The sequence below is a fragment of the Equus quagga genome, chromosome 3 (genome assembly GCF_021613505.1).
Source record: "Equus quagga isolate Etosha38 chromosome 3, UCLA_HA_Equagga_1.0, whole genome shotgun sequence".
NCBI classification, from domain to species: domain Eukaryota; kingdom Metazoa; phylum Chordata; class Mammalia; order Perissodactyla; family Equidae; genus Equus; species Equus quagga.
Window position 1 is genome coordinate 145,609,061 of NC_060269.1, and position 27,716 is coordinate 145,636,776.

Here is a 27,716-nt window from a genome sequence, read left to right on the forward strand (position 1 = left end):
GGTGCACAGAGTGGTTATATACCCCCAAAGAGGGTGTTTCACATGTGATTGAAATGTCCCTCCCACAATAGTCACAAGATTGCCCTGTCGCACAGTGCTTGATGGACACAGCAGGTAGTGGTCTGCTATCTCAGTGGGCGTAGCAGGAGGCAAGTCTATGTCTGGAGCTGGGCGGCCACAGGTGAGCGCAGCAGTCAGTTCCTAGCCTAAGGAAAGATGCTTAATCCTTAAAGAAATGCCAAAGTTGGGAGGGGGAGGGAAGTCAGTTACAGGAGGTTACCAGAGAAGCACAATAAAATGCAGATTTTAAGTCCTTGCCTTTGGTATTGATTAAGAGTTTTTAGAGAGAAGGTCATCTCCTTTCTTCTTCCTGGTACAGAGAGGGAGGCACCTTTTACAGATAGAGATTTACCTTATAAATGTAAACGTGTCCTAAGGAAGGGCAAGTTCCATTCCTCAGAGCCTCCTTCCCTGTCCCAGTTTATCAAAAGCAATCAGCCTCAAATAATCCTGATGCCAAAGAGACATATCTTGGGGTGGCCAATTCCAGGTCCCCACAGCTGTTAAAAGGAGGAATGCAAAATTTTTGTTAGTACTCCAAAAGCTGTAATGCTTATTTTTTCTAAATTCTTAGAGTGCTCTTTGTTTATTCTTAAAATAGTGAGTATTCTGAAAAGTGGGAATCAGAGTTCGGTAATTCCCCTTTCATTGCTCCCCCATGATTACAGTATTCATTAAGAAATCTCAGAATTTTATCCATAAATACTGATTGTATTTTTGACATATAATAGGGAAGATTGTCAGTTTTTCTGATTAAAAGCTTTTTTCTCAGGGTGTCAATAAAAGAAGTCTATTTTTTGACAATCTCAAAATCAGATTCATTAACATAAGAACAGTTACCTAGCCAAAGAACTGTAATTTTCAAGTGGATTTTCAGTAGTCTCTTTAACTTACAATATATTTCATATAGGCTAACAGTTTTCTTTTGCCTCTTTTGGCTTCAAACTCATAAGTTTATTGTTTTACCTTCATAGAATGTTTTATACCCATGAGATATACTTCTTGGATTTAATTTCAAATAAGAAGCATTTTTTAATACTTGTGCTGTATTTGAATGTATTTTAAAGTTAGAGTGTATCATTTAGTAACACATTTCAGTAAAAGAAAGACTGCTAGTTCTAAATCATATATTCATAGATTTGGGATTTTGTTTATGTGGATTTATTTCTTCTGTAGCCAGAAAATTTTCAGTCTTCCAGCACTAGCCATTTACTTCTCAAATATGGGTTTAAATTTTCATTAGAAGACAGAGATATCCTACACAAAAGCGATGAATCTTTTGAAAATGCGTACCTGAATGTGGGGTTTCAAAGATCTTTGGGTGGTTATTAAATTCTATTTTAGAATTTTCTGTAATTTGGGATTAGTCAAAAAGTAGAGTGGTCAGTTCAGTCTTAACAAAAACACAGCCAAATGGCAGGTGTATGAAAACAAACAAAAAACAAATTAGTGTTGTGAAAACTTTTCAACTGAATTTGTCTATTTTAGTTTCTGTACAAAAGGATTTTTTGGTTTAAAACTGAATACCAGAGATGGTTGTAAAATTTTGTTTCCTCCTTTATGCCTACTTCCTTCCTCACCATTGCCATTTATATCCATAGAGATATCATTTGATATGCTAATATTTTGAGACTGTGAACTGAATCTTTGTCGGTGGAGATGAATGTTTTCTAGGTTTGCAATTAAGCTCCCCCTTTCTTCAGGATCTCGTATTTTTTAAGCATTAAAGATTATTGATCGCTATTCTATATTTTAATAAGAGTTGGTGAAAAATGATTAAATTTTACGTTTATTCTTAGATTCAGGAATGAAATTTTCCTCTTTCAAAAGAAGTTTTCTATTAGGAATTATCTGTGCTTGTGTTTTTTCCTTAAGTAGATCCATTATTTTGTTTTTAGAGGAAGCATTTTTTTTAACTTTTTATTGAGATTGTGATAGTTTACAACCTTGTGAAATTTCAGTTATACATTATTATTTGTCACTCATATTGTAGGTGCACCACTTCACCCTTTGTGTCCACCCCCTACTTCCCCTTTCCCTTGGTAACTGCTAATCTGTTCTCTTTGTCCACATGTTTAATTTCCACATATCAGTGGAGTCATACAGAGATTGTCTTTCTCTATCTGGCTTATTTCACTTAACATAATTCCCTCAAGGTCTATCCATGTTGTTGTGAATGGGATGATTTTATCCTTTTTTATGGCTGAGTAGTATTAGATTGTGTGTGTACACACACACACACACACACACACACACCCCATATCTTCTTTATCCAATTATCGGTTGATGAGGACTTAGTTTACTTCCACGTCTTGGCTATTGTGACTAATGCTGCAGTGAACAAAGGGGTGCATGGATCTTTTTGAATTGCTGATTGCAAGTTCTTTGGATAGATACCCAGTAGTGGGATGGCTGGGTCATATGGTATTTCTATTTTTAATTTTTTGAGAAATCTCCATACTGTTTTTCATAGTGGCTGCACCAGTTTGCATTCCCACCAGCAGTTTATAAGGGTTCCTTTTTCTCCACAACCTCTCCGACATTTGTTATTTTTTATTTTTGTTATTTTAGCCATTCTAACGGGTGTAAGGTGATATCTCATTGTAGTTTTGATTTGCATTTCCCTGATGACTAGTGATGATGAGCATCTTTTTATGTCCCTATTTGCCATCCGTATATCTTCTTTGGAGAAATGTTTGTTCATGTCCCCTGCTCATTTTTCGATCGGGTTGTTTGATTTCTTGTTGTTGAGTTGTGTGAGTTCTTTATGTGTTATGGAGATTAAGCCTTTGTCAGATATATGATTTGCAAATATTTTTTCCCAATTAGTGGGTTGTTTTTTTGTTTCAATCCTGTTTTCCCTTGCCTTGTAGAAGCTCTTTAATCTGATGAAGTCCCATTTATTTATTCTTTCTATTGTTTCCCTTGTCTGAGAAGACATGGTGTCTGAAAAGATCTTTTAAGACTGGTGTCAAAGAGTATACTGCCTATATTTTCTGCTAGAAGTCTTATGGTTTCAGGTCTTACCTTTAGTCTTTGAGCCATTTTGAGTTTATTTTTGTGAATGGTGTAAAAGAATGGTCAATTTTCATTCTTTTAGATGTGGCTGTCCAGTTTTCCCGTCACCATTTGTTGAAGAGACTTTCTTTTCTCCGTTGTATGTTTTCAGCTCCTTTATCAAAGATTAGCTGTCCATAGATGAGTGGTTTTATTTTTGGGCTTTCAGTTGTGTTCCATTGATCTGTGTGCCTGTTTTTGTACCAGTACCATGCTGTTTTGATTACTATAGCTTTGTAGTATGTTTTGAAGTCAGGGATTGTGGTGCCTCCAGCTTTGTTCTTTTTTTTCAGGATTGGGAAGTACTTTTTTTTGAATGGTTGTCTTATTATTTATTTATTTCTAGACTTACTGACATATTGGGCTAGCACCATCTTCTGAGAGTTTGTTACATTACAGTTTAATGTTAAAGTCTAAGGAACATCTTATACTTAATAAAATGCTTTCAGTTTTTATCACATTTTTTTTATTTTTCTAAAATCAGTTTGGTTAAAATGCATTTTGATGACCATAGAAACATAACTACATGTTAGAATTTCAGTTTGTTCTTATATATTGTAAATATTTGCACACATTTCAGTTTCCTCTTGTATTTTAAAATATTCATTCATTCAGGAGTACCTTTGATGTACCAAGCACAATGGTAGGGGAGACAGTATGATAATGTCATAGAGTAATGTACTTGGTATATAGAGGAACTTTACAGAAGAAGTAAATACTTAGATGGAATCTTAAGGGATATGCAGGAATGTGTCATACAGAGTAAGGGAAGAAAGGACGGTCCAGGAAGAAGTAAAAGAATGAATAAACCTGAAGAAGCTAGGAAATAGTCTGAAATATGAGAAAAATTTACAACATTTTGTCACAACTGGAGCATAGGTGTAAGGCAAGAAGAGTTGAGAAACAGAGACAGTGTTTTAAGAAGTTCAGATTTTCTCCTAAGAGCTATAAAAGTCATTAAAGGTTTTTAAGCAGAGGAGAGATTTAAGCAGTAGTGTAGAGCAAAGGTCAGCAAATTATGGTTCATGGCCTTTGTTTGTATGGCCTAAGAATGGTTTTTATATTTTTTAATGGTTGGAAAAAAATTAAAAGGATAATAATTCATGATACCTGAAAACTATATGAAAATCAAATTTTAGTGTCCATAAATAGTTTTCTTGTAGCAGAACTGTACTTATCTGTTTAGATCTTGTCTGTGGTTGCTTTTTCACTACAACAGTGAGTTGAGTAGTTGCTATGAAGAACGTATGACCAGCAAAACCTAAAATATTTGCTATCTGGCCCTTTACAGAAAAGTTTGCCAACACCTGGTCTAAATACACCAATTAAAATATAGAGATAGAATGGATAGAAAAGTAAGATCCAACTATAAGCTGTCTAAAAGAAGCCCACTTTAAATATGAAGATATAGATAGGTTAAAAGTAAAGGGATGGAAAAAGATAGATTCTGCAAACACTAATCAGAACAAAGTTGGAATAGCTGTGTTAATGCCAGAAATGAGGAATTTAGCAGGGATATAGAAAGACGTTACATAATGACCAAAGGGTCAATTAACAAAATAGGCATTACAATACCAAATGTACATAAACCCACCAACAGAACTTCAAAATCCAGGCATACCTCGGAGATATTGCTGTTTGGTTCCAGACCACCACAATAAAGCAAATGTCACAATAAAGTGAGTCATGTGAATTTTTTGATTTCTTGTGCATATAGAAGTTATGTTAATACTATACTGTGGTCTATTAAGCGTGCAATAGCATTATGTCTAAAAAAAGAAGGTACATACTTTAATTAAAAAATACTCTTATTCCGAAAAAATGCTAGCCATCATCTGAGCCTTCAGCGAGTTGTAATCTTTTTGCTGGTGAATGATCTTGCCTTGATATTGATGGCTGCTGACTGATCAGGGTGGTGGTTGCTGAAGGTGGGTGGCTGTGGCAATTTCTTAAAATAAGACAGCAATGAAGTTTGACACATTTATTGACGCTTCCTTTCACGAATGATTTCTCTGTAGCATGTGATGCTGTTTGATACCATTTTACCCACAGTAGAACTTCTTTCACAATTGGAGTCAGTCCTCTCAAACCCTGCTGCTGCTTTGTCAACTAAGTTTATATAATATTCTAAATCCTATGTTGTCATTTCAACCATTTTCACAGCGTCTTCACCAGGAGTGGATTCCGTCTCAAAAAACCACTTTCTTTGGTCATCCATAGGAAGCACCTCGTCATCCATTAAAGTTTTATCATGAGATTGCAGCAGTTCAGTCACATCTTCTGGCTCCCCTTCTAATTCTAGTTCTTTTGCTATTTCTACCACATCTGCAGTTACTTCCTCCACTGAAGTCTTGAACTCCTGAAAGTTATCCGTGAGGGTTGGAATCAACTTCCAAACTCCTGTTAATGTTGATATTTTGACTTCTTCCCGTGAATCATGAACATTCTTAATAGCATCTATAGTGGTGAATTCTTCCCAGAAGGTTTTCAGTTTACTTTGCCCAGGTCCCAGAGGAATCACTGTCTATGGCAACCAAAGCCTTATGAAATGTATTTCTTAAATATTAAGACAAAGAATAATTGAAAGTTGAAATTGCTCCTTGATCCATGGGCTACAGAATGGATGTTGTATTAGCAGGCATGAAAACAACATTAATCTCATTATACATCTCTATCAGAGCTCTTAGGTGATCAGATGCATTGTCAATGAGCAGTAATGTTTTATTTATTTTTTATTATTTTTTTATTGCAGTAGTACTAGTTTATAACATTATATAAATTTCAGGTGTACATCATTGTATATTTAGATTTCTCTGTGGATTAACAGTAATATTTTAAAAGGAATCTTTTTTTCTGAGTAGTTGGTCTCAACAGTGGTCTTGAAATATTCAGTAAACCATGTTGTCAACAGATGTGCTGTCATTCAGGCTTTGTTGTTCCATTTTTAGAGCATAGGCAGAGTGGATTTAGCATAATTCTTATGGGCCTAGGATTTTCAGAATAGTAAGTGAACATTGGCTTCAACTTAAAGTCATCAGCTTCATTAGCCCCTAACAAAAGAGTCAGCTTGTCCTTTGAAGCTTTGAAGCCAGGCATTGACGTCTCTCTAGGTATGAAAGTTCCAGATGGCATCTTCTTCCAATATAAGGCTGTTTCCTCTGCATTGAAAATATCCCTCATGAACATAGACACACAAAAAATCCTTAACAAAATATTAACAGATTGAATTCAGCAATATATAAAAAGGATACTGTCTTATGACCAAGTAGGGTTTATCCTGGAAATGCAAGCCTGATTCAGTAGTCAAAATCAATTACTATAATTTACTGTATTAATAGGTTAAAGAAGAAGAGTCATATGATGATCTCAATACATGCATAGAAAGCATTTGATAAAATTCAGCATCCATTCCTGATTTTAAAACTCTCAGCAAACTAGGAATGAGAAGGAACTTCTTCAACTTGATAAATGGCATCTATGAAAAACCTACTCTTAATATCATTATAGTGAAAGAGTGAATACTTTCCTCCTAAAATCAGTACAAGGCAAGGATGTCCACTCTCACCACTCCTATATTCAACATCATTCTTTAGGTTCCAGCTATTTTAAACAGTAAGAAAAAGATATATATACAGATTAAAAAGGAAGACGTAAACTACCAAGTTCTCAGATGATATGATTAGCTATAGTGAAAATCCCTGTGTTGAGAAAATTATACAATTTTAATATAAGGCATGAAAACAAGACCCAAGTGAAAGAAGACAAATACTACATTCAAGGATACAAATACTTAGTATAATAAAGATGCCAGTTCTCCTCAAATTGATTTGTTGATTTAACATAATTTCAGTCAATGCCCACAGGTATTTATGTGTATGAAGTTTAAGTAAACGAATCTAAAATGTATATGGAAGGATAAAGGGCCAAGAATAGTCAGTACACTCCTGAATTACAAGGTGAGAAGCATTTGCCATGCCAGTGATCAAGGCTTTTTATAAGTAGCTTGTATTAAAGACGTTGTGAAATTCACTCAAGGAAACAGAATAGACATGCTGGGAACAAACCCTCACAAAAATGGAACTTTGATGTTAAATGGAAGTGGTATTGAAGTTCTCTGAGAAAGAAGAAAATGTGTAATAAGTGTAAAAAAGTTGTTTTTATGGAGAAAAAGAAAATGGATCCCTGTATTATCCCCATACACAAAAATCAGTTCCAAGTGGATTAAAGCCTGAAATGTTAATAGCACAACTTTTTAGAAGAAAAAAAAAAAAAAATATTTTTCCTACCTTGGGGTATGGAAGGATTTCTTAAACAAGATGCAGTTGCTAAATTTAAATGTTGAATATATCAACCACCTAAGATAAACATGTTTGTTTCTATCAAGTGACACATAAAAGAATTAAAGATAAGCCACAAACTGGGAAAAGGTACATGTAACACAAATAACGGATAGAAGATTAGTATACTTTTGCAAATCTACAAGAAAAAGTCAACTCACTAGAAAAATGGATGTAAAACAGAAATAGGAATTACACAGAAGAAGAAAGACAGATGACCCAAAGACATATGAAAATAAGTGCAATCTCATCACTAATCTAGGAAGTGGAAAAATAAGACCACACGTAAGTGATAAGGTACAAATCGAGAAGCCTAAGAATAACAAGTAATAGAGACACAATATGAACCTACAGGAATTTGTATTCACTGCTGGATGGATTATAAATTGGTATAACCACTTTGAAAATAATTCAGCATTATTCTTTAATGTTGAACATTTATAGACTATGATTCAGCAGTTTTACTCTGCTCTGCATCAAACAGACTGCTACACGTATGTATCAGGTGATATGTATTAAGAATAGTTATGGTGCTTCATTGTTGATAATAGCTAACAAATCGAAACAACTCAAATGTCCATCAGTTGGAAAAAAGATGTACAAATTGTAGTATGTTCATTCAAAGGTATGTTATATGACAATGAAAATGAATGAGGTATTTTACTTGGGATGACATGGATGAAACAATGTTGTGTGAAAAGACAGTCCCCAGAAATCTACATGTTAGTAGATTTTTGTAAGATCTATCCTAGATCATTGTAAGATCCTAGGATATGCTGATGTCTAGACAAGACAAACACACTTCATTTTTTCCTACGTCTATGTATGAAAGACATAAGTGAAGTTGGACCTTATTATATCTATCATGCAGAACTTTGCAAATAAACCTATATAGTACTGTACCAGTATGAAATTCTCTCATGAGTTATAATAAAGAAAGGCAGTTTATTAATTTTCCAGTTCCTTTAGGCTTTTGGCATGTGGGCAAATGCTAATCTTAATGATTTATGCACAAATATTGTAGAAAGCAATATAAGTTGTAGACAGCCGCAAATGTAGAACAACTTACTTACTCTATGGTTCTATGTCCTCATTTAGACATATTGTTTTATTTTAGCCTGAATTTAGTAGTAGTTGCCCATTATCCCTCACCAGAAAGAATTTAAGTAATCTAATTAATGGTACTAAATAAGTTGAGAAGTTGAGGAAATAATATAATTATTATTATATGTAAATAATATGAATTAATAATATGAATTAGTACATACTCCCTCCATGTCCTCTTGATACTGTTAGTGTTGTTCTGGTGACTTCACAGAGTTAACAGTATTCATCATTATCCTCTCAGAATCCACATAGGTCCATTGGAGGATATGTGTGTGACTATACAATAGAAATACAAGGAGCAAAGTGATTAGGCAAATTTTGTAGCAATACGGAGAATCTATAAAAGTGTGGAGAATTGCTAGAGGCAAAATAATTAATAAAGGAGGATCTGAGAGTGTAAGGTAATAAATAATTTTAGAGAAAATCTGCAAGATTCATGACATATATAGGTAAGTCAAAAGAGTATGATTTGCTAATTAAAGGATTAATAGAAGTCCTTGGGAAAAATTATGAAAACTATGAATATTTTTGCAACAGTGACCTTTCTTTATGTTCATATGAAAAATTAGGTTTGAAGAGAAGATGGTCATATTATTATTGTAATTTTAATAGGAATTTTTAATATAGTGAGATGCACAGCAGAAAAGTATGTAAAATATATGTGTAGGTTAAAGAATAGTTATTCCAAAGTGAGAAAATAGAACATTGCCAAGCATGCCAGAGGCCTACCAGGTACCTTATCAATCCTTTCTCTACCTTCAGAGATAACTGTTATCCTTTGTCCTTATCTTTTCCTTGCTGTTCTTTTTATTTTATTTTTGAGGAAAATTAGCCCTGAGCTAATGTCTGCTGCCAATCCTCCTCTTTTTTGCCAAGGAAGACATGAAACATTTGAAAGGAAGACTGGCCCTGAGCTTAACATCCGTGCCCATCTTCCTCTGCTTTATATGTGAGACGCCTGCCACAGCATGGCTTGACCAGCGGTGCGTAGGTCTGCACCCAAGATCTGAACCAACGAACCCCGGGCTGCTGAAGCGGAACATGCGAACTTAACTGCTGCACCTCCGGGCCAGCCCCTTTGCTGTTCTTTTCAGTTTCATCATCTGTATATGCTTCACTAAATAATATTTAGTTTTGTCATTTAAAATTTAATATGAATGCTATCACTTATATGTATTTCTTTGTGTCTTGCTTCTTTAGCTCAGCATTTTTGTGCTACTCATTCTTATTGTGGTATGAGACTTGAGTTCATAAAATTTTCAGTCCTGTATTATATTCCTATAAAATGAAGGAATATATATTATTTTAGACAGTTGATATTTCGTATTTCTTTTAAGGGCCTAAAAATATATATATACTTTTTACTTTTTTTCACTTTTATTTAATTAATTTATTTTTGTTGAGGAAGATTAGCCCAGAGCTACCATCTGTGCCAGTCTTCCTCCACTTTATATGTGGGTTGTAGCTACAACATGGCTGATGAGTGGTGTCAGTCCACACCCAGGATCTTAACCTGCGAACCCCAGTCTGCCCAAGCAGAGCGTGCCAAACTTAACCACTACACCATGGGGCTAGCCTCCTAAAAATATTTTTTCTTTATTCAACAAATACTTTATGAGTGGCTGTTGTATTAGGTGCTTTTTTGTTTATCTGTTTTTGTTCTTAGCTGCACGTAACAAAAGAACCAAGTAAGTGTAACTTAAAAGCTCAGAAATGAGCTTATTCTCACTGTATTTGATTTCATAACATCTTAATTTCTGTGTCTCTAAAGCATCATGAAACATTTGAAAGGAAAATCCTAACCTGAGGGAAATGTTTGGAACAAATATGGCAGAGGTCCTTATTATAGAAAGCGCTTATACACACTGATAAGATAAACGCTTAAAACAGTAGAAAATGGGAAAAGGAAGGAAGAGACATTTCACAAAGAAATTGAAAACCTAGTATACAGGAAAAATGTTAAACTGCACTGAGGTTTTCAAATTTATACTAGAAATTAGTTTTTTGATGACACCTTTTTTCTTTATCTGTTTGTGGATCTCTGATTTTCAGGCAGTTATATTTTTTTAAAAAGGTCGGTTTAAGAATCTACTAAATCAAAGTCAAGTTCTGGTAATTTTTTATTTTCTTGCATTAGCAATTCTTCTAATACAGTATGATTTACTATGTCATCATAGAAAGACAGCATAAGAGAGTGTACATGGCGGGGTAAAATTAAACACATGCTCACAATCAAATTAATGTATTTCATCTGTCTTCAACTAATAACAATCTGTCATGTTATCTATCTGAGTAGGGGCATAAACAGTTTATTTTGTGTTTGGAGTAACTTCCTGGAGGTAGTTAATGTGACAAGTAGTTTGTTTGAATTGAGTATAACCAGATCAACACTCTAGATGTTTCCTTGATAACCTAAAAATTACTGTGAAAGTCTGTACAAGTGCTATATTTGTATTTTGCTTTTACTTCTTTAAGTTAGACTGTGACATATTTTATAATCATTTCACTGAGAATATTCTTTTTCTGCCATCATATATGGACTGAGCAGCAAAAATAGTGTATACTTTTAATGCTTTCTTTCCATTGACGGGGACTAGACATTAATAATATAATTAAGTAGCATCATATAATACTCTCCCTTTTTTAAAAAATATGAAGTAATACATTGTAGTTTGAATGAAAAAAGTCATATTCATTGTAGAATATGTTCTTATAGCTTGTGAAAAATGAATATTTAGGAAAATAGGAATATTGTAAAGTCTCAGGCCTATATAAATATAATGTAGATTTTATTGTAATGTTTTTCAAAATTTTAAAATTTTACATTATTTAGTCAGATCTGTACCTTTGATTATTATACATTTGATATATCTAGTTCTTCAGCTATTTATTACGTTTAGTACTGTATCTTTGAAGACTATTCTGTTCATTATATCAGTAATCCAATAGATAGATACAATGGACATCCTGAATAAGGATGCCTGAATCCCAATAAACAAATAGGACTTAAAAAGAGAAGTTGTCATATCCTTGCCTTCTTAGCATTAGTGTGTGTGTTTTAGACGTCAAAACATATACATAATTTTAAGCACATGTAAATCAAATTTAATAAATTATTAAGGGTGTTTTACTTGTCATGTTTGGGCTAATCATGATGGATCATTTTTAAACATTATGTAATTTCTCGATTTGTATGTACAGCTGCAAGTACTTTGTAAAGGACTTTATGTAATCAAGTACTAAGGCAAAGAGTATCTTTTTATTATTTTATAATGCTGATGGGCTCAGTTTTGTGATTTATTCTTATTAATGAGTGTTTTTAAAGTACTAATAATTAATGACCAAGTATATGAACATTTAAAGTTTGTATGTCTTTATTCTTTTAATTAAAATTCTAAATAAAAGTTAGACTAAGTGATCTTGCCCAAAGCTGATATTCTTTCTTCTTTCTTAGACACTAACTGGATTTGGAATCAGATGGTTTGCTTCTAATGCTGGTGCTACTAATGACTAGCATTGGGACTTTGGTTACATTACTCTGAACCTCAGTTTTTTTGTGCGTGAAATTAGATTAATGCTTTCCTATCTGCCAGGATTGTTATGAGGCCCTGAAGTGTTCTGTACGTTTTGAAACGGAGTTTAGGTTGCTTTAGAAATCTCCTAAAGTGGTTTCTCTGCATCTGCTTTTGCCCCCTTCCTTCCTCTTCATCGTAGCCAAAGTAATGTTTTGAAACTGCAAAGCTCACATGGTCCCACTGGTACAACCCTCCAATGGCTTTGCATTGCTGTATTTGAGTAATATCCTCATAGTAGACTACAGGTCCCCACTCTTGTTCGTTATTCTTCGTTTCCCTCAGTTGTGCTTATTTTTCACTTTGAGGTTTTGTTCTAGTTGTTCCAGTGACTGAAACGTTTTTCTCTTCCAACCTCCTCTTAACTTGGTTGGCTTATTCTTATTCTTTAAATTTCAGATTAACGAGGTCTTCCATGGCTATCATAGATAAAATTGTCGTAATTGCTCTCCTGGTTCTTATCACTCTGTTACTGTCTATCTGCTCATCTTCCCCTAATCCCACCTCCATTTTAGATTATGATAATTGTTACATTGCCCTGTTTATTTATGTGTTTACTTGTTTACCAGTCTTTCTCATTAATGTGAGAGTAAGGATAGTATCTATTTTGTTCTTTAATGTATTGCTTGTACTTAGTGCAGTACTTGACTCATAATAGGTGCTTATATTTATTTAATAAATGACTTTTAGGGTATTATTTTGTCTCTTTTAAAGAAGTACATGAGCTATCCTTTCCTTTTTCTTTTCTTTTTCGTTTTTTTGGTGAGGAAAAGTGTCCCTGAGCTAACATCTGTTGCAATCTTCCTCTTTTTGCTTGAGAAAGATTGTCTCTGAGCTAACATCTGTGCCACCGTTCCTTTGTTTTGTATGTGGGATGCCACCATATTGTGGCTTGGTGAGAGATATATAGGTCCATGCCCGGGATCTGAACCTGCAAACCCAGGGATGCTTGAAGTGGAGTGCGTGAACTTAACCACTATGCCACTGGACCAGCCCATATCTTTTTCTTTTTTTAACCTGCGATTTTTGCAACTACACAGTTAATGTGAATCATCTTTAGGTTGATTAATGTATAGGACTGTAATGACTTTCAGGAGGAAGAATAATCAACTGTATGTGTATAAGTATAAAACTTGCCATCTTCTTCAAGGGCCGGCCCCGTGGCCGAGTGGTTGGGTTCACCTACTCCACTTCAGTGGCCCGGGGTTTTACCGGTTCAAATCCTGGGCTCAGACATGGCACTGCTCATCAGGCCATGCCGAGGTGGCGTCCCACATGCCACAACTAGAAGGACCCACAACTAAAACTACGCAACTATGTACTGGGGGGATTTGGGGAGAAAAAGCAGGAAGAAAAAAAAGAAGATTGGCAATAGGTGTTAGCTCAGGTGCCAATTTTTGAAAAAACAAAAAACAAAACTTGCCATCTTCTACTTTTAAAGTTATGATTTAGATAATGGTAACTATTTATGTATATAAGATGGCTGAACTGAAAAGAACGTCATATTCATGAAATCTATAGGAATGCAACATTTTTTATCATTTATAATTTTGTTTTGAAAAGCCTCTGAATTTAGAAACAGAATTATCACTGTATAGGGAATGGAAGTGTTTTGAAGCCAACAGGGGAAAGTTGAAGATTTTCTAACATGTGTCACCCACAGGATTTCCTTTTTGTGCTTATATTTTTGTGTGTGAGGTAAGATGGGTGAAAAGAGTAGCTGTGTGGATGTTATCTATGTGCATATAAACTTCTTAGCATCCCATGCAAGACCCTCATGCTGATTTCACCAGCTCTTAGAAGCTACGTTCTTTCAGATGCTTTTGCACACATTCTTTTGGAAAGGAATGTACGTCCTCTCTACTCCCAAGGTTGTCTGGCTAATTTTTCCTCATTCTTCAGGAGTTAGCTGAAGTGTCACCTTTTTTGTGAGATCTTTCCTGTTCCCCTAAGCAGTTTTAGAAATTTCCTTTCTCTGTTCTCCTGTCGTACTTCGTCTTATACAGACCACTATTGTTCTCTTGGTTTCAGAATTTTATTGTATATTATCTTTGTACATATATTCCTCTTAGCCTTCCCAGCAGTTAGCACTTAGAAGGTGCTGGGTAAATATTTCATAAATAAATGAATGGATAGATAAACCACAGTAACACTAGCTAATACTTATTATTATGTGCCAGTCATGCTCTGTGTGCTTTATATGTATTTACTTATTTTATTTATTATGATAACATTGTGAGGTATGTATTATTGTTGTCCCCATTTTATAAGTGAGAAAACTGAGACAAAAAGAGATTAAGTGATTTGCTCAAGGTCTTACAAATAGTAACAGAACAGGGAATCAAACCCAGGCAGTTTGGCTCTGGAGACTGCATTCTTTACTACCACATTCTATTTCCTCTCCAAATGAATCAGTGAGTAATTGAAAAACTGTACATTTGCCTAATGTAAAGAATTGAGAAGTTCAGAAAAGTTATTTCTTGTATGAGACTAGTTCATGTATATAATCCATCACTCTAGATCAATAAAATAGTAACAAAGATCATCTATTGTGGTATGAAAAATTTTGCTATATTTATATTTTCTTTATGATAACGTTTGCCATATTGTGATTTTTATCAGAATTGTTTATTGTTTATTATACACCATTTACTTCCTATTACTCGTCAAAATCTTCTCTATATCCTAATGTATGAGCCACTTTATCCTGGAGGTTATCCAAGTAAATAAATTTTGGAAGTCACTGTTCCATTGGAATCAGCAGGGCCAACTGAAGGATAAAAGTGACAGCTTTAGAATCAAAATTCAGATTTGTTCCTTCTAAATCAATGCTTTGAACCTCAATAAAATCAAAACAAAATATTTTAAGAAAACGATACTTATTTATGGATGAAGTCATATGTTATGTGTTTGATTTGTTTTAAAATAATCTGAGAGTAGGGATATGGATGAAACAAGATTAGTCGTGACTTGATAATTTTTGAGACATCTTTCTTTTTATCTTCCAACAAAACGTATTGGTAAAGGAGAATGCATTTTTGGTTTCATGCTATTTTCCATGTATTACTTGAGCCATTTAATGGCAGAAGAAAGAACATTTCTCCAATGGTAGATGTTTATTTTTCCCTAGTAAGTATAAAAATGCAAAAGATGCGTCTCAATTTATAATTTAATTTGATGTAATTTTGTGACCATTTAATTGGGTATGACCTCACCAAAATCACAGAGACACTTATAATGCTTATATTTTTGTCTTGCTAATTATAACTTTGAGTTACTAGCTCAAGACAGTATATTCTCAGGAAGAAGTTCATTGTTAACAAGAGTGGATGTAAATCTATACTTTAAATTGTTTTTCTGTTAGTTAAGGTAATGCTAGATCCTATGAACACACAATCCCTAAAGTTTCAATGTCTTAGGACAATAGAAATTTATTTCTTATTTAGGAATAAGACCAAAACCAGGTAATGCTTATCAGTAATGGTTCATCGCCTTTTCAGCACCCAGACTTCTGGCTTCACAGTTTACCATGAAAAAGGAAGAGTAAGGACTACCACACATGGAAGTTTTTTGTGGGTCAAGCCTAGTAGGTATTGCTGTCACTTTTTCTTCGTTCAGAAGTTAGTCTTATGGCCACACCTAACTGCAAGCCAAGCTGGGAAATGTGGTATAGGTGAATGAACAGCTATCCAGTCTGCTCAGCTTGTCATTATATATTTATTTTTCTCTTCTTTTTTTCAAGAACAGTAGAGGATCTTAGATTTTACCCTACTCGGAAGCTAATGAATTAGCCTGCTAACACCTTGGTTACTGGCAGAAGGTGTGAGGCTCCTGGGTGAGAGATAAAGGACTTTATTACTTGTTGCATAGGCAGCAGGACGAGCTCCATATTTGCATTGGTTCTCCTTACCCACAAAGTTCCGCTAGGGCAATCTAAGGGAACCTGCACAGATGATGTACATGCAGTGGTTTGTATCACAGCTGAGGAACCCTGAGCTTAGGAAACTTAAATCTTTTGTAATGGGCTATAAGTAAACCTCTGACCTTTGCTCTGGAGGGAAATATTATCTTTATTATACAAGACAGTGAACAAACTTATACTTTATCCCTGAGGGATAACTATCTCTAGGCTGCTTGCCATGTAAACATCCTTGAAAGGATGGTCCAAAACAAAAGCTGTCGTTTTTAAATTTTAGTCTTCCCAATTTTAATTTTTAAAAATTTATTTAAAAAGTTCTAGTGTATTTTTATTTGTTTATGCATATATACATATAATATGTTTATAGTTTTATTGTATGAGTATTTTGTACTCTACTTTTTAATTTAACATCCTGTACTATTATTGTATATTTCACTTAATTTTTTTTCTCCAGCTTGATTGAAATATAACTGACAAAATTTAAGGTGTACAATGTGTTGATTTGATACACTTATATGTTACAAAAGATTACCATCATGGCGTGGTAACACCTTCATCACCTCAGGTAATTACCATTTCTTTTTTGTGGTGAGAACATTTAAGATTTACTCTCTCAGCAACTTTCAAGTTTATAATATATTCGTGTTAACTATAATCACTATGCTGTATATTAAAATCCCAGAACTTATTCATATTATAATGGGAAGGTCGTACCAACATCTTCCCATTTCCCCACCCCTCAGTCCCTGGTAACCACCATTCTGCTCTCTGTTTCTATGTGTTCGACTTTTTTAGATTCCACACATAACTGATATCATACAGTATTTGTCTTTCTCTGTCTGACTTATTTCACTTAGCATAATGCTCTCAAGTTTCATCCATGTTGTCTCAAATGACAGATTTCCTTCTTTCTCATGGCTGAATAATATTCCATTGTATATGTATGTACCTCATCTTCTTTATCCATTCCTCTGTTGACAGACACTGAGGTTGTTTCCATATCTTCGCTATTGTGAATAATAATGTAGTGGTCATGGGAGTGCAGGTAGCTCTTCGAGATCCTTTTTCATTTCCTTTGGTTAAATATTCAGAAGTGAAATTGCTAAGTCATGTGGTAGTTCTATTTTTAATTTTTTGAGGAACCTCCTTACTGTTTTCTGTAGTGGCTGCAACAATTTACATTCCCACCAACAGTGCAGAAGGATTCCCTTTTTTCCACATCCTTGCCAATGCTTATCTCTTATCTGTTAGGATGGTAGCCATTCTAACAGATATGAAGTAATAGCTCATTGTGGTTTTTTTTTTTTTGAGGAAGATTAGCCCTGAGCTAACTACTACCAGTCCTCCTCTTTTTGCTGAGGAAGCCTGGCCCTGAGCTAACATTGTGCCCATCTTCCTCTACTTTATATGTGGGACACCTACCACAGCATGGCATGCCAAGCAGTGCCATGTCCGCACCTGGGATCTGAACCGGCAAACTCTGGGCCGCCGAGAAGCGGAACGTGCAAACTTAACCGCTGCGCCACCGGGCCAGCCCCTTATTGTGGTTTTGATATGCATTTCCTAGATGATTAGTGATGTTGAGTATCTTTTCATGTACCTGTATGTCTTCTTTGGAAAATGTCTATTCAATTCTTCTGCCCATTTTTTAATCAGATTATTTGTTCTTTCACTAGTGAGTTGTATGAGTTTTTTATATATTTTGGATATTAATCTCTTATCAGATAGATGATTTGCAAATATTTTCTACCATTCTATAGGTTACCTTTTCATTTTGTTGATAGTTTCCTTTGCTGTGCAGAAGTGTTTTAATTTTATGTAGTCCCACTTGTTTTTTTTTGCTCTGTTGCCTTTGCTTGTGGTATCAAATCCAAGAAAGTCATTGCCAATACCTCACCTAATAGTCTTTAAGTCCAGAGATTTTTTTATGGCCAGAGAGTATTGTGTTATGTGGTTGTATCATTTAACTGTATTTCTATTTTGGGACATTTATATTGCTTCCAATATTTTTTATATTACAAGTAACTCTGTGGTGGAGATATAATTTGTAATTCTTATTATAAATCCCTGATAACTTATCATTCTTATTATACACCCCTGATGTTTTCCTCATGATAAGCTCTTCCAAGTTGTGTTACTTGGTCACAGAGTATAAATGTTTGTAAGGCTCAATACACATTTCTAAATTGCTTGTCAGAAAGCCAGTACTACCAGCTCTCATCAACACTGGTTGTTCTCATTTTTTTTTTTCAGTTTCACCAATTTGAAAGGTAAACGTCAGTACTTAATTTTTTTAAGTTGCATTTCTTTGCATACTGAGATTGAACAAGGATTTCACAGGTTTATGTGAAATATTTTAAAAGGCCTTTCAGGTGGTCTAACATTCTGTAACATATGATTATTAGTTACATTTCTGAGAAAATGTCACTTCTTACTGAATTGTTAATATTTTGTGAAGCCCTGAAATGTACTTTTGTTGGTATCTTTTTCTTGTTGTAAACCTAAAGGATAAAATATGAAATACTGTAACTTTCTTTTTAAAATTTATTAAACTAAAAATTGTACATATTATTCTTTCAAACAACTTTCCAGGTTGTATTAAAATTACTCTTATTAACCAAAATTAATTGCATTCTCTTAAGACTTCTATTTCCTGTACCATGTGATTTTAAGAACATGACAGACTTAGTATTTTACCTTTTTTTTCCTTTTCACTTTAATATCCAGGTCAGGGTTAGTGAACCAAGTGATTTTTTTTGCACAGTTGGTTTTGACAGTAAAAAAGTTTGGATTTTCTTGTTCTGTTTAATGCAGTCTTAGAGTTTTTTCGTCTTCATTTTTTTTTTTAATCCCCATTTATGTTAGCTACACAAGAAAGCCCAAGACAATGATACCATTGGTGTAGCTCCTGCATTCTTACCCTACGCTACTCTGTCCTCTGCTTTTCAGACACCAGTTTTATCCTTTCTTAACTTTTGAGACTTCCCTTGAGTCTTCAGGAGCTTACAAATAAGACATCAATAAAACTCCTTTATTCTCAACATCTTCCTCAAACAAAAGTTTATAAAATTCTTCTTATGTCACTTGCTCACCCAAAAGGACAGTACTGCCTTCTCCTGAAGCTCTTTGAGGTGTTGATTTTTCCCTACTATCTCTATGTTATCATTAGGACTGGATGTGGGGAAGGTGACCTTCTTGTTCCATGTTGCTCTTTCCAGATCATTTTCCTTCCTCTTCCCTTAGAGCCCTTAGATTTGAATATCCAGCTATATGATTATACTTCCTGTTACTTAAGTTTGTTGGAGTTATCAGCCAAACCCTGAATCACTGTCTTGAATTTCTTGAAGATTTTGGCTCCCGGTCACAGTTATTCCATTACTGTTGCTGTCATGATTCTTGGTAATTTCTGCAGATTATCCTTCTAAAACCTTGGTCTCTTAGTTCCTCGAATTCTTCACCTCTGGTCATCTTGCCCCCCACTTACACTAACATAGTTATTCTGTAGACCTAGTCAATGTCAGTTTCTGCACCCTCTCCATAATTTCAGTATTAATTTCATGCATCCCAGTCTGTCTATTATCTCCTGTCTTTCCAGTTCACTTTCTTTACTAACCAACTCCAGTAATTTTTAAACCCACACAAGACCTTAAAATCAGTTCATCTTATCAGTTTTTCATTTTCCTGAGCCCCCTCCTTACCCAACTTAGATTCCATGCTCCATCAATATATAACTCTATTACGTTTACTATCTTCAACTTTCTTGCCCTTCTTTTCAGTTATTGTACATGGTTGGGAAAACCCCAGCTCTACTTAAATGCAAATCTTTATCTGCTCAGCACCTCCACCCATGCAGCTGAATGTGTCTGGAACAAAACCTACCCATACACTGTGTCTCATTTTAAATTCAGGTTAACTATCTTCAAGTGACTTCTCTGTATCTTTCACATCCCACGTGAAATCCATTAGCATATCTTATTCATTTCTTATTCCAAACATATATTGAGAATCTGCCCCACTTTTTACTATCTCTACAGCTACCACTCTTATCTGAGATACCATCTTCTCTTTCTTCGATTTTTACAGTAGCCTCCTCAGTGGCTTCTCTGCTTTGCATTTGACCGTCTATAGTTTATTCTCAACAAAACAGCCCAAAAGAACTTTTTACAATGTAAGTCAGATTACCTGTTTTTATTTTTTCCTCACAACCCCCCAGTAACTTCCCATCTCTTTTACACTGGCCTATACGCCCTGCATGATCTGGTCCCTGGCTTTTTAAACCTCATTTCCCACTATGTCCCCTCTCTTGCTAACTCATTTCAGCCCCTCTGGCCTTCTGGCTTTTCTTTGAATCTGCAAAGCATGATCTTGCTTTACTTTAGGGCCTTTGCACTTTTTAATTCCCTCTTCTGGGAAGGCTTTTACCCAGATTTTCTTGCTCCTTAGCCTTCTTAAGGTCTTTGACCTACCTGTTTAAAATAGTCCTTCCACTTATGTACTATTTATTTTTCTCCATAAAATCTGTCAGCATTTGCCATGCTATATATTTTACTTATTGGTCTCTTTCCTTTTGTTAAAATGCAAGCTCATTGTTATATCTGCAGCACCCAGGACAGTGCCTGGCCGTAGTAGGTACTCAAATATTTGTTGAATGAATGAATGAATGATCAATAAAGTGGTTACCATTGAAATTGTTAAGCACTTGTTTAAGCAGGGTGTAGTATGGTTGAAGTAAAAGAAATTGCACGTATACAGTATTAATGCCTTTGTGCTTCAGTTGCTTAGACACACCAAAATGTTAACAGTTGTTATCTCTGGTTAAGGGCATTTTTTATATCATTTTATGAATATTTTGGAAATGAGCATGTATTACTGTTATAAGGAAATTTTAATTCCATTTTGAAAAATAAATTTGAAGAACTAGAAAAATGATATGGTTTACTGAAGGACATAAAGGAAATTAAATCATTACAGCAGAGAGAGTGTTATCACATGTATGAGAGACGAATACTGGATATTAATTTAAGGATGCTGTTAAAAATGTAAGAAAAGAAAGATTTTGCCTGTGTCTCACTATGACTTTACATTTCTGGGTTATTTAGAATGAAATACTCTAGTAACTAAGTCCTCTTAAATGTTGCTCACCAAATTCTAACACAACAGAGGAAAACTTTGAAGTGAAGTTCTGTGAGGGCCTTTTCTGTATCTACTGTCTCATTTGTCAGAATCTCAGTTATTTAAAATAACTTCTATGACTCATAACAGTTCATAATACTGGTGGTGATGTTTTAAGGACCTGGATTATGTCTTTTTCATCTTTGGGTTCTCAATGTCTACTACAGCGCTTGGTATATAATAGGTGCTCAGTAAATGTTTGTTGAATAAATGTTTGTTTTCTTCAATTGATCAGTTATGGTTATCTTTATTAGGAAAGGACTTTTGCTTGGATAGTCACTCCCCCAATGCTATAGATAAACTGATGTGGTATTAGGGAGTTGAAGAAGGGGGAGGAAGAAAGGAAAAAAAGAGAAAGAAAAAACAGAACAATGATAGACTATTTTATTAGAAAGACAAATGCACACACACATTAAATGACAAATTTCACGGTCTTTTTTTAATTGGGTAGTGATTTCATTGGGGAATTTTCCTAGTGACATGATTTGTTCTTAGTCTTGTTGAATTAGGAAAGTATTTTAGCTTCAATATTATGATAAACCAGATATATAAATGTCAATGCTAATAGCTTAGTATTTTAGTCTTCTACAACTTGATGCCTGTGGTATCTGGATATTTTTTGGCCTGTTCTTGTAAATAAGGTCTTAATGATGTTTAAGGAACAGCAACTTGTGGCCAGAAAAGAAAAAAACTCCATATTATCCAAGCTAAGCAATATAAATGGGGCTTAGGAATCTCCCGCTAGATCAGAATTCTCCTAGAGAAAGATCTCTTGAGCCTACAAACTAAAAACCTTCAATATAATTTTAAATAAAGCCTTTTATGTAGTATGAGAGCATTTTTTTAGTTGATAATCAATTGCCACTATTATGTAGGCTTACTAGATTTGCAAATTTACAAGTTTTTACAAGTCTGTTGGGTCCCTTCCTCAGGAAATCAGTTTAAGTTTTTTTTTCCTATATTGACTCAAAGAGCCTAGTTGTCCTTAAATCCTGTGAATATATTTGCCTTATAATTTGACGGCATTGAGTCAACACCCTTATAGGGTCTGTAGTGTTGTAAAAAGAGAAACTGTTCAATAAAGGATCACATTTGAAAAAATGAACTGTGCCGGATGAAACCAGCATTGGATATGAGTACTGAGCTTTGCTTTAAAGCACTCACAACTATTCAAGGAAATATACCCTTGCCCATTACTTTCAAAATGGATCCTTTAGGTTTGGAAAGCAACTGAGCGGTATCTTTGTGCAATTAAACCATAGATGTAAAAAAATTAAAATAAATATGTAATGAAATATTGATTATCTTTTAGCAGAAAATTAATTATATATTTGTGTTAACATTAAAATTTGTATAGATTCCAGAAATATTCTATCAAAGTAATTAGACTGTTTCAAATCAGATATGTTTGGGTAAGTGCTTCTTACTTTCAATTAATCACTGGGTTTAAACACATCGTTATACTAAGTAGATCTTTTCTGAGTATCATCAGTGTCCCTGAAGCTAAATAGATAACAAGAATGAGCTTTCATTTTTTGAGCACTTTCCATGTGCTGGTCATTGTGTGCTATACATGGAGTAATTCTCAAAGAACTAGATATAACATAGGTATATTTGTTTTCCAAGTTTTTAGATGTAGAGACTGAAGCATAAAGAGGTTAAAGAAGTTGCCCCGGATTACACAGCTAGTGTCTAAGCTGGGATATAATATTGGAAAATAAGTCAAATTTAAAAATGTTAAAAATTTATTGATTGACCCTAATATTGAATTTTGTTCTCTGTTTGTTTTTGTTTACCTTTCTAGTTGATTTGGAGCATATGCGAACAGTAAAGCCTGAAAAACACTTACGGTTTTGCCAGGAAAATGGTTTTAGTAGCCACTTTGTCTCAGCAAAGACAGGAGACTCTGTAAGTAAAATAATGAATACTGAATATCTTAAGTGATGTTTCACTTTTATTTACTAATATTCATAGGAAGTATACTTTCTTTACTTAACTTTTGGAAGAAATTAATTCCTGTTGAAGATTTGAAATAGATTAGCTATAACATATTTATTCTGTTTATATTTTTAATTCATTTACATAATTTTGTGGCTGTTTTAGGGAATTTAAAAATATGAGAGTTAAAAAGAATATAAATCACCCTTAATTTCAGCATCCAGAGATGCCCATTCATAACCTTATATGATTCCTTCTAGTCATCTTTTTCAGATACTCACAAGTACTAGTGCTACTGTGCTACTGCTGCAGATTTCATTTACTGAGTGCTTACTTTGTGTTAGGCACTGTACTACTCTATGTCTGATTTATAGATAAGTCTTAGAGAGGTTATGTAATGAGGGCCCAGGTTACAGAGCTAGTTAAGTGGGTAGAGATAGGATTTGTAGTGACACTCAGGGTTCACCATATTAACCACACTAAATATTTACTTTAAAAAATTAAGATGACAATATAGAAATAATTTTGTATTTTACATTTTTTTTTTAAAGATTGGAACCTGAGCTAACATCTGTTGCCAATCTTCTTTTTTTTCTTCTTCTCCCCAAAGCCCCCCAGTACATAGTTGTATATTCTAGTTGTAGGTCCTTCTGGCTCTGCTCTGTAGGGCACCGCCTAGCATGGCCTGATGAATGGTGCTAGGTCTGCGCCCAGGATCTGAACCAGTAAAACCCTGGGCCACCTACGTGGAGTGCCCGAACTTGACCACTTGGCCACGGGGCCTGCCCCTACTTTTTAATTTAATATATTTATGTGTAGGAAATTTTGCCATGTCATTCAGTATTATGAAATAGATTTAATAATTCATTAGATTTAATGATCCATTAAATAATTGTTCAAAAATTTATTCAACCAGGTCCCTGTTGTTGGACATATAGGTTGTTTCCAAGTTTTGGACATAATACTCTAAAATTTTGTCCATAAGCTTTGATGTTTTGATTATTTCCTTCAGGTAGATTCCTTGAAAGGGAATTGAAACATGTTGCCAAATTACCACCAGAAAGGCTAATTTATACTACCACCAGCGTTGTATGAGTGCCATATCACTGTATTCTTTTTTAACAGTCAAGATTTATTTATTTTGTAATCTTTGTCAATTTGGTAGGCAAGAAAAAATGAAAGGTATTTCGCTATTTAAATTTGAATTTTTTTGATTGCTGTTGAGGTTGAAATTTAAAAAATTTCATTACCTATTTATTTTTTGCTTATAATCTGTTTATAATTTTCTATTGCTTTTTACAATTTTGTATGACGATTTTTTTTAGGGATACCAACATTTGTTGTAATTTTTGCAAATATTCTCCACTGCCCAATTTTTGTGTGACTCTTAATTTTTTTGACATTTGTAACCAAAGGAAGTTCTTCTGTGGTTTAATCTTTTTGATGTTTTTTCTGTATGATTTCCTTCATGGTTTTTGTGTTTAGGATAAATAATAAATAATATAAAGGGTGTTTAATCTTTTTTGGGATCAGATTCATTTAAAAATTTGACCTTTTGGAACCCTTTCCCCTGGGATAATACAAACAAAGGCACATACCCACACATGCTATTTGAAAAAATACAATATCAATACTCTTTGATAAGTCCATCCATGGATTGGGCTTCTACCCTCACTTATCTTCCTAGGATTTTTTTGCCATTTTAGAATAATTTTAACTTGCAGTATTTTATCTTGTGTTTAACCACTTAGTACTTTTTGTATACTTATGTTGAACCACCCTTAAAAATCCTCATTGTTTTCTTTTTAAATGCAACTTTGAAATGATTTGTTCTTGTGGAATCACTTTAAGACTTATAGTCATCTCCAACTGCAGGTTACTTCTCTTCATTGCTTGAGGAGTTGAGCTCCTGGCTTACTGTACTTTCTCTAATACTACCTTAGACATAATTCTTAGTGATTTCAGTATCTTTGTCCTTTACCTTATCTCAGCCACTCACTCCCATGCATTGTCATTACAAATCACTGCAGCTCTTCTGTTATCTCATATTTCAACATCAGACATCCTGATCATTGACTACCATCTCATCTTTCCAGCTCACACCCTTGAATGCCCTAATCCAATCAGTCTGCAACCCCAGCAGGACCTACAAGACATTGATGCTAACACCTTTTCTATGTCCCTAACCTCCTTTCATGTCCTCATTTTCCTCTTCCTAACTTAAATCTCATGGCCAATCAAAATCATTTCCATGCACATACCTTCAATTCTCTTTCCCCTCTTTCACTTTATCAGACTTACTTGGCTAAACCTTAGCTCTGATTTGAACTGGGCCCCCACCTTTCTATGGCTGCACCCGTGTATTTGAACATGATCAGAGAAAAACACAGAGGCATGCTGGAAGTTTCACTTAAAATTTGGAATTACTAACCTTAACTAGGCCCATAATGATCCTCAATAATTATAGCACATATCCTTAGTCCTTTGTCTCCTCCTCACCCAGAAGACTGTTTCATAGCTTCTCTTTTCTCCTCAAATCTTCAAAACTTCCTTGTCCATTCTTTCAGCTGATGACTTTGTTTCTTATTTTACAAGAAATTTGAAACAAACAAGGCAACTTCCACGTATTCCTGCCACCACATCTGCCCCCACTCTCCTTCCCACCCTTCATATGTCCCCATATCTTCTGTCTCCTTTGTGGTTACTGTGGGATGAATTATCTCTGCTCTAGCTAGGGTCAACTCCTCCATTGTGCATTAGTCCCTCTTCTCTTTGCCTAGTAATGAACGTTGCTTAGCAGTTCTCTCTTCCCTACATCATCATTTTTTTCAGTCTACTGGATTATTCTATCAGCATACAAAATATTGTGACTTTTCTTAATCTTAAAAACAAGAAAACTCTTGATCCCACTTCTCTCTCTAGCTATTGCTTGCTTTCCTCCACTTTCCAGTAGAATGTTTTAAAAGAGTTGTCTCCAGTTCTCTTCTCCCAGTTTCTCTTGAACGGTTCTAGACAGACTTTTTCCCCCAACATTTCACCCAGACTGGTGTCATCAATGTCATCAGTGACTTCCTTTTTGCTGAATTCAGTGGCCAGTTTTTAGTCCTCATCTTACTTGACTTAGTTGCAGCATATAAAATAATCGATCACTCTCCCCTCTTTGAAATACTTTTTTCACTTAGCTTCCAGGATACTATACCTCCTGGTTTTCCTCTTACCTTGCTAACTGCTCTCTCTTAGTCCTCTTTGCTGATTCCTTCTTATCTTTCCAACTTCTAAATATGGAAGTTTCCTAGGACTCAGTCCTTGAATATCGCTTTTTCCTAACTTATTGCCTTTGTGACCTCATCTAGTCTCATAGCTTTGACCAGACCTCTCCTATGAACTCCAGATCATATATTCAACTGCCCCCAGCTCCTCTGCTTAGAAGTCTAATAGGCAGCCCCAATTTAATTCAGGTCCGGAGCTGAGCTCTTGATATTCCCTCTTCAGATCTCTCATAGTCTCCCCCACTTCAGTAAATGGCAGATCTTCTACAAGTTGCTAAGGCCAAGAAAATTTTGGAGTCATCCTTGACTCTTTTCTTTCTTTGACATCCCACATCTGTCTATCACCAAGTCTTTTTGGTTCTGCTTTGAAAATATATCCAGAATCTGGTAACTATTTCTTACTGTCTCCATTGCTACCACTTTGTTTCAGGCTTCCATCATGTTTTACATAAGTGTCCTTCCTGATTTCTCTTTTTGTATCCTTGATCTTCTATAGTGAATACTCAATACAATAACCAAATTGACCCTGTTAAGACAAAAGTCAAATTAAGTCACCCTCCCATGGCTTCCATTTCACTTACAGTAAAAGCCAAAGCCCTGCCAAGGTCTTACATGATTTATACCCCCTTAATCTCTTTGCTCATTTTGTTTTACAATCCCCCTCTTTCTCTCCATTCCACCACATTAGCTTTTCTACTTTTTCTTGAACACTGACCACCAGTGAACTATAATATTAATGCCTTTTTGGCTACAGATGACCTAAGTCTTTTGGGGATACTATATTTTTTTGTTTAGAAATCAAAATTAAATTAGTAAAGTTGCAGTAAATATTTAGTAAGTAATCATGAGATAAGTAGGGATAAGAATATGATAGGACACTTATGAAACAAAGACAAGTTATACATGACAGTGAATGTCTGGATTGGAGCTCTAGGAATCATAGTGGACTCAGCAAAAGGTAACTATGTATGAAAGGCTGTTTATCGAGAAGTATTTGTAGATTTTTGTTTAACGGTAATGGAGCATACTGCTCCTTTACTCTGAACTGATAAAATACAGTAAAGATTACTCAGTTGTTTTGCTCAAGAGATATGGAGAATTTATTGAAATTGAAGAGAGCCACAAAGATTATTAAAGGGTTGAAAAGTAGGACCTTTTAAGAGAGGCTAAAACCAGTTCAAAAGACCAATATAGAATTTGGCAGTGAAAAACCTGGATAGTAAAGTAGAGACTAATTTATTCTCATTTTCTTCAGGACTTATGGGAGTTTGTTATGCCAGTAGTT

At 34.6% G+C, this 27,716-nt stretch overlaps 1 protein-coding gene across 3 annotated transcripts in view; it reads left to right on the forward strand.

Annotated features, from left to right (window-relative positions):
• The window catches only part of RAB28 (RAB28, member RAS oncogene family), a 90,008-nt gene that overhangs the window by 51,768 nt on the left and 10,524 nt on the right, over positions 1-27,716 (forward strand). For all 3 annotated transcript variants that reach the window (XR_006888029.1, XM_046657302.1, XM_046657301.1), the window contains one exon: positions 23,029-23,132. Coding sequence is in view for 2 of the 3 variants with exons in the window: in XM_046657302.1 (XP_046513258.1) it covers positions 23,029-23,132 (104 nt within the window). In the remaining variant the exon portion in view is untranslated. The remainder of the gene's footprint in view (positions 1-23,028; positions 23,133-27,716) is intronic.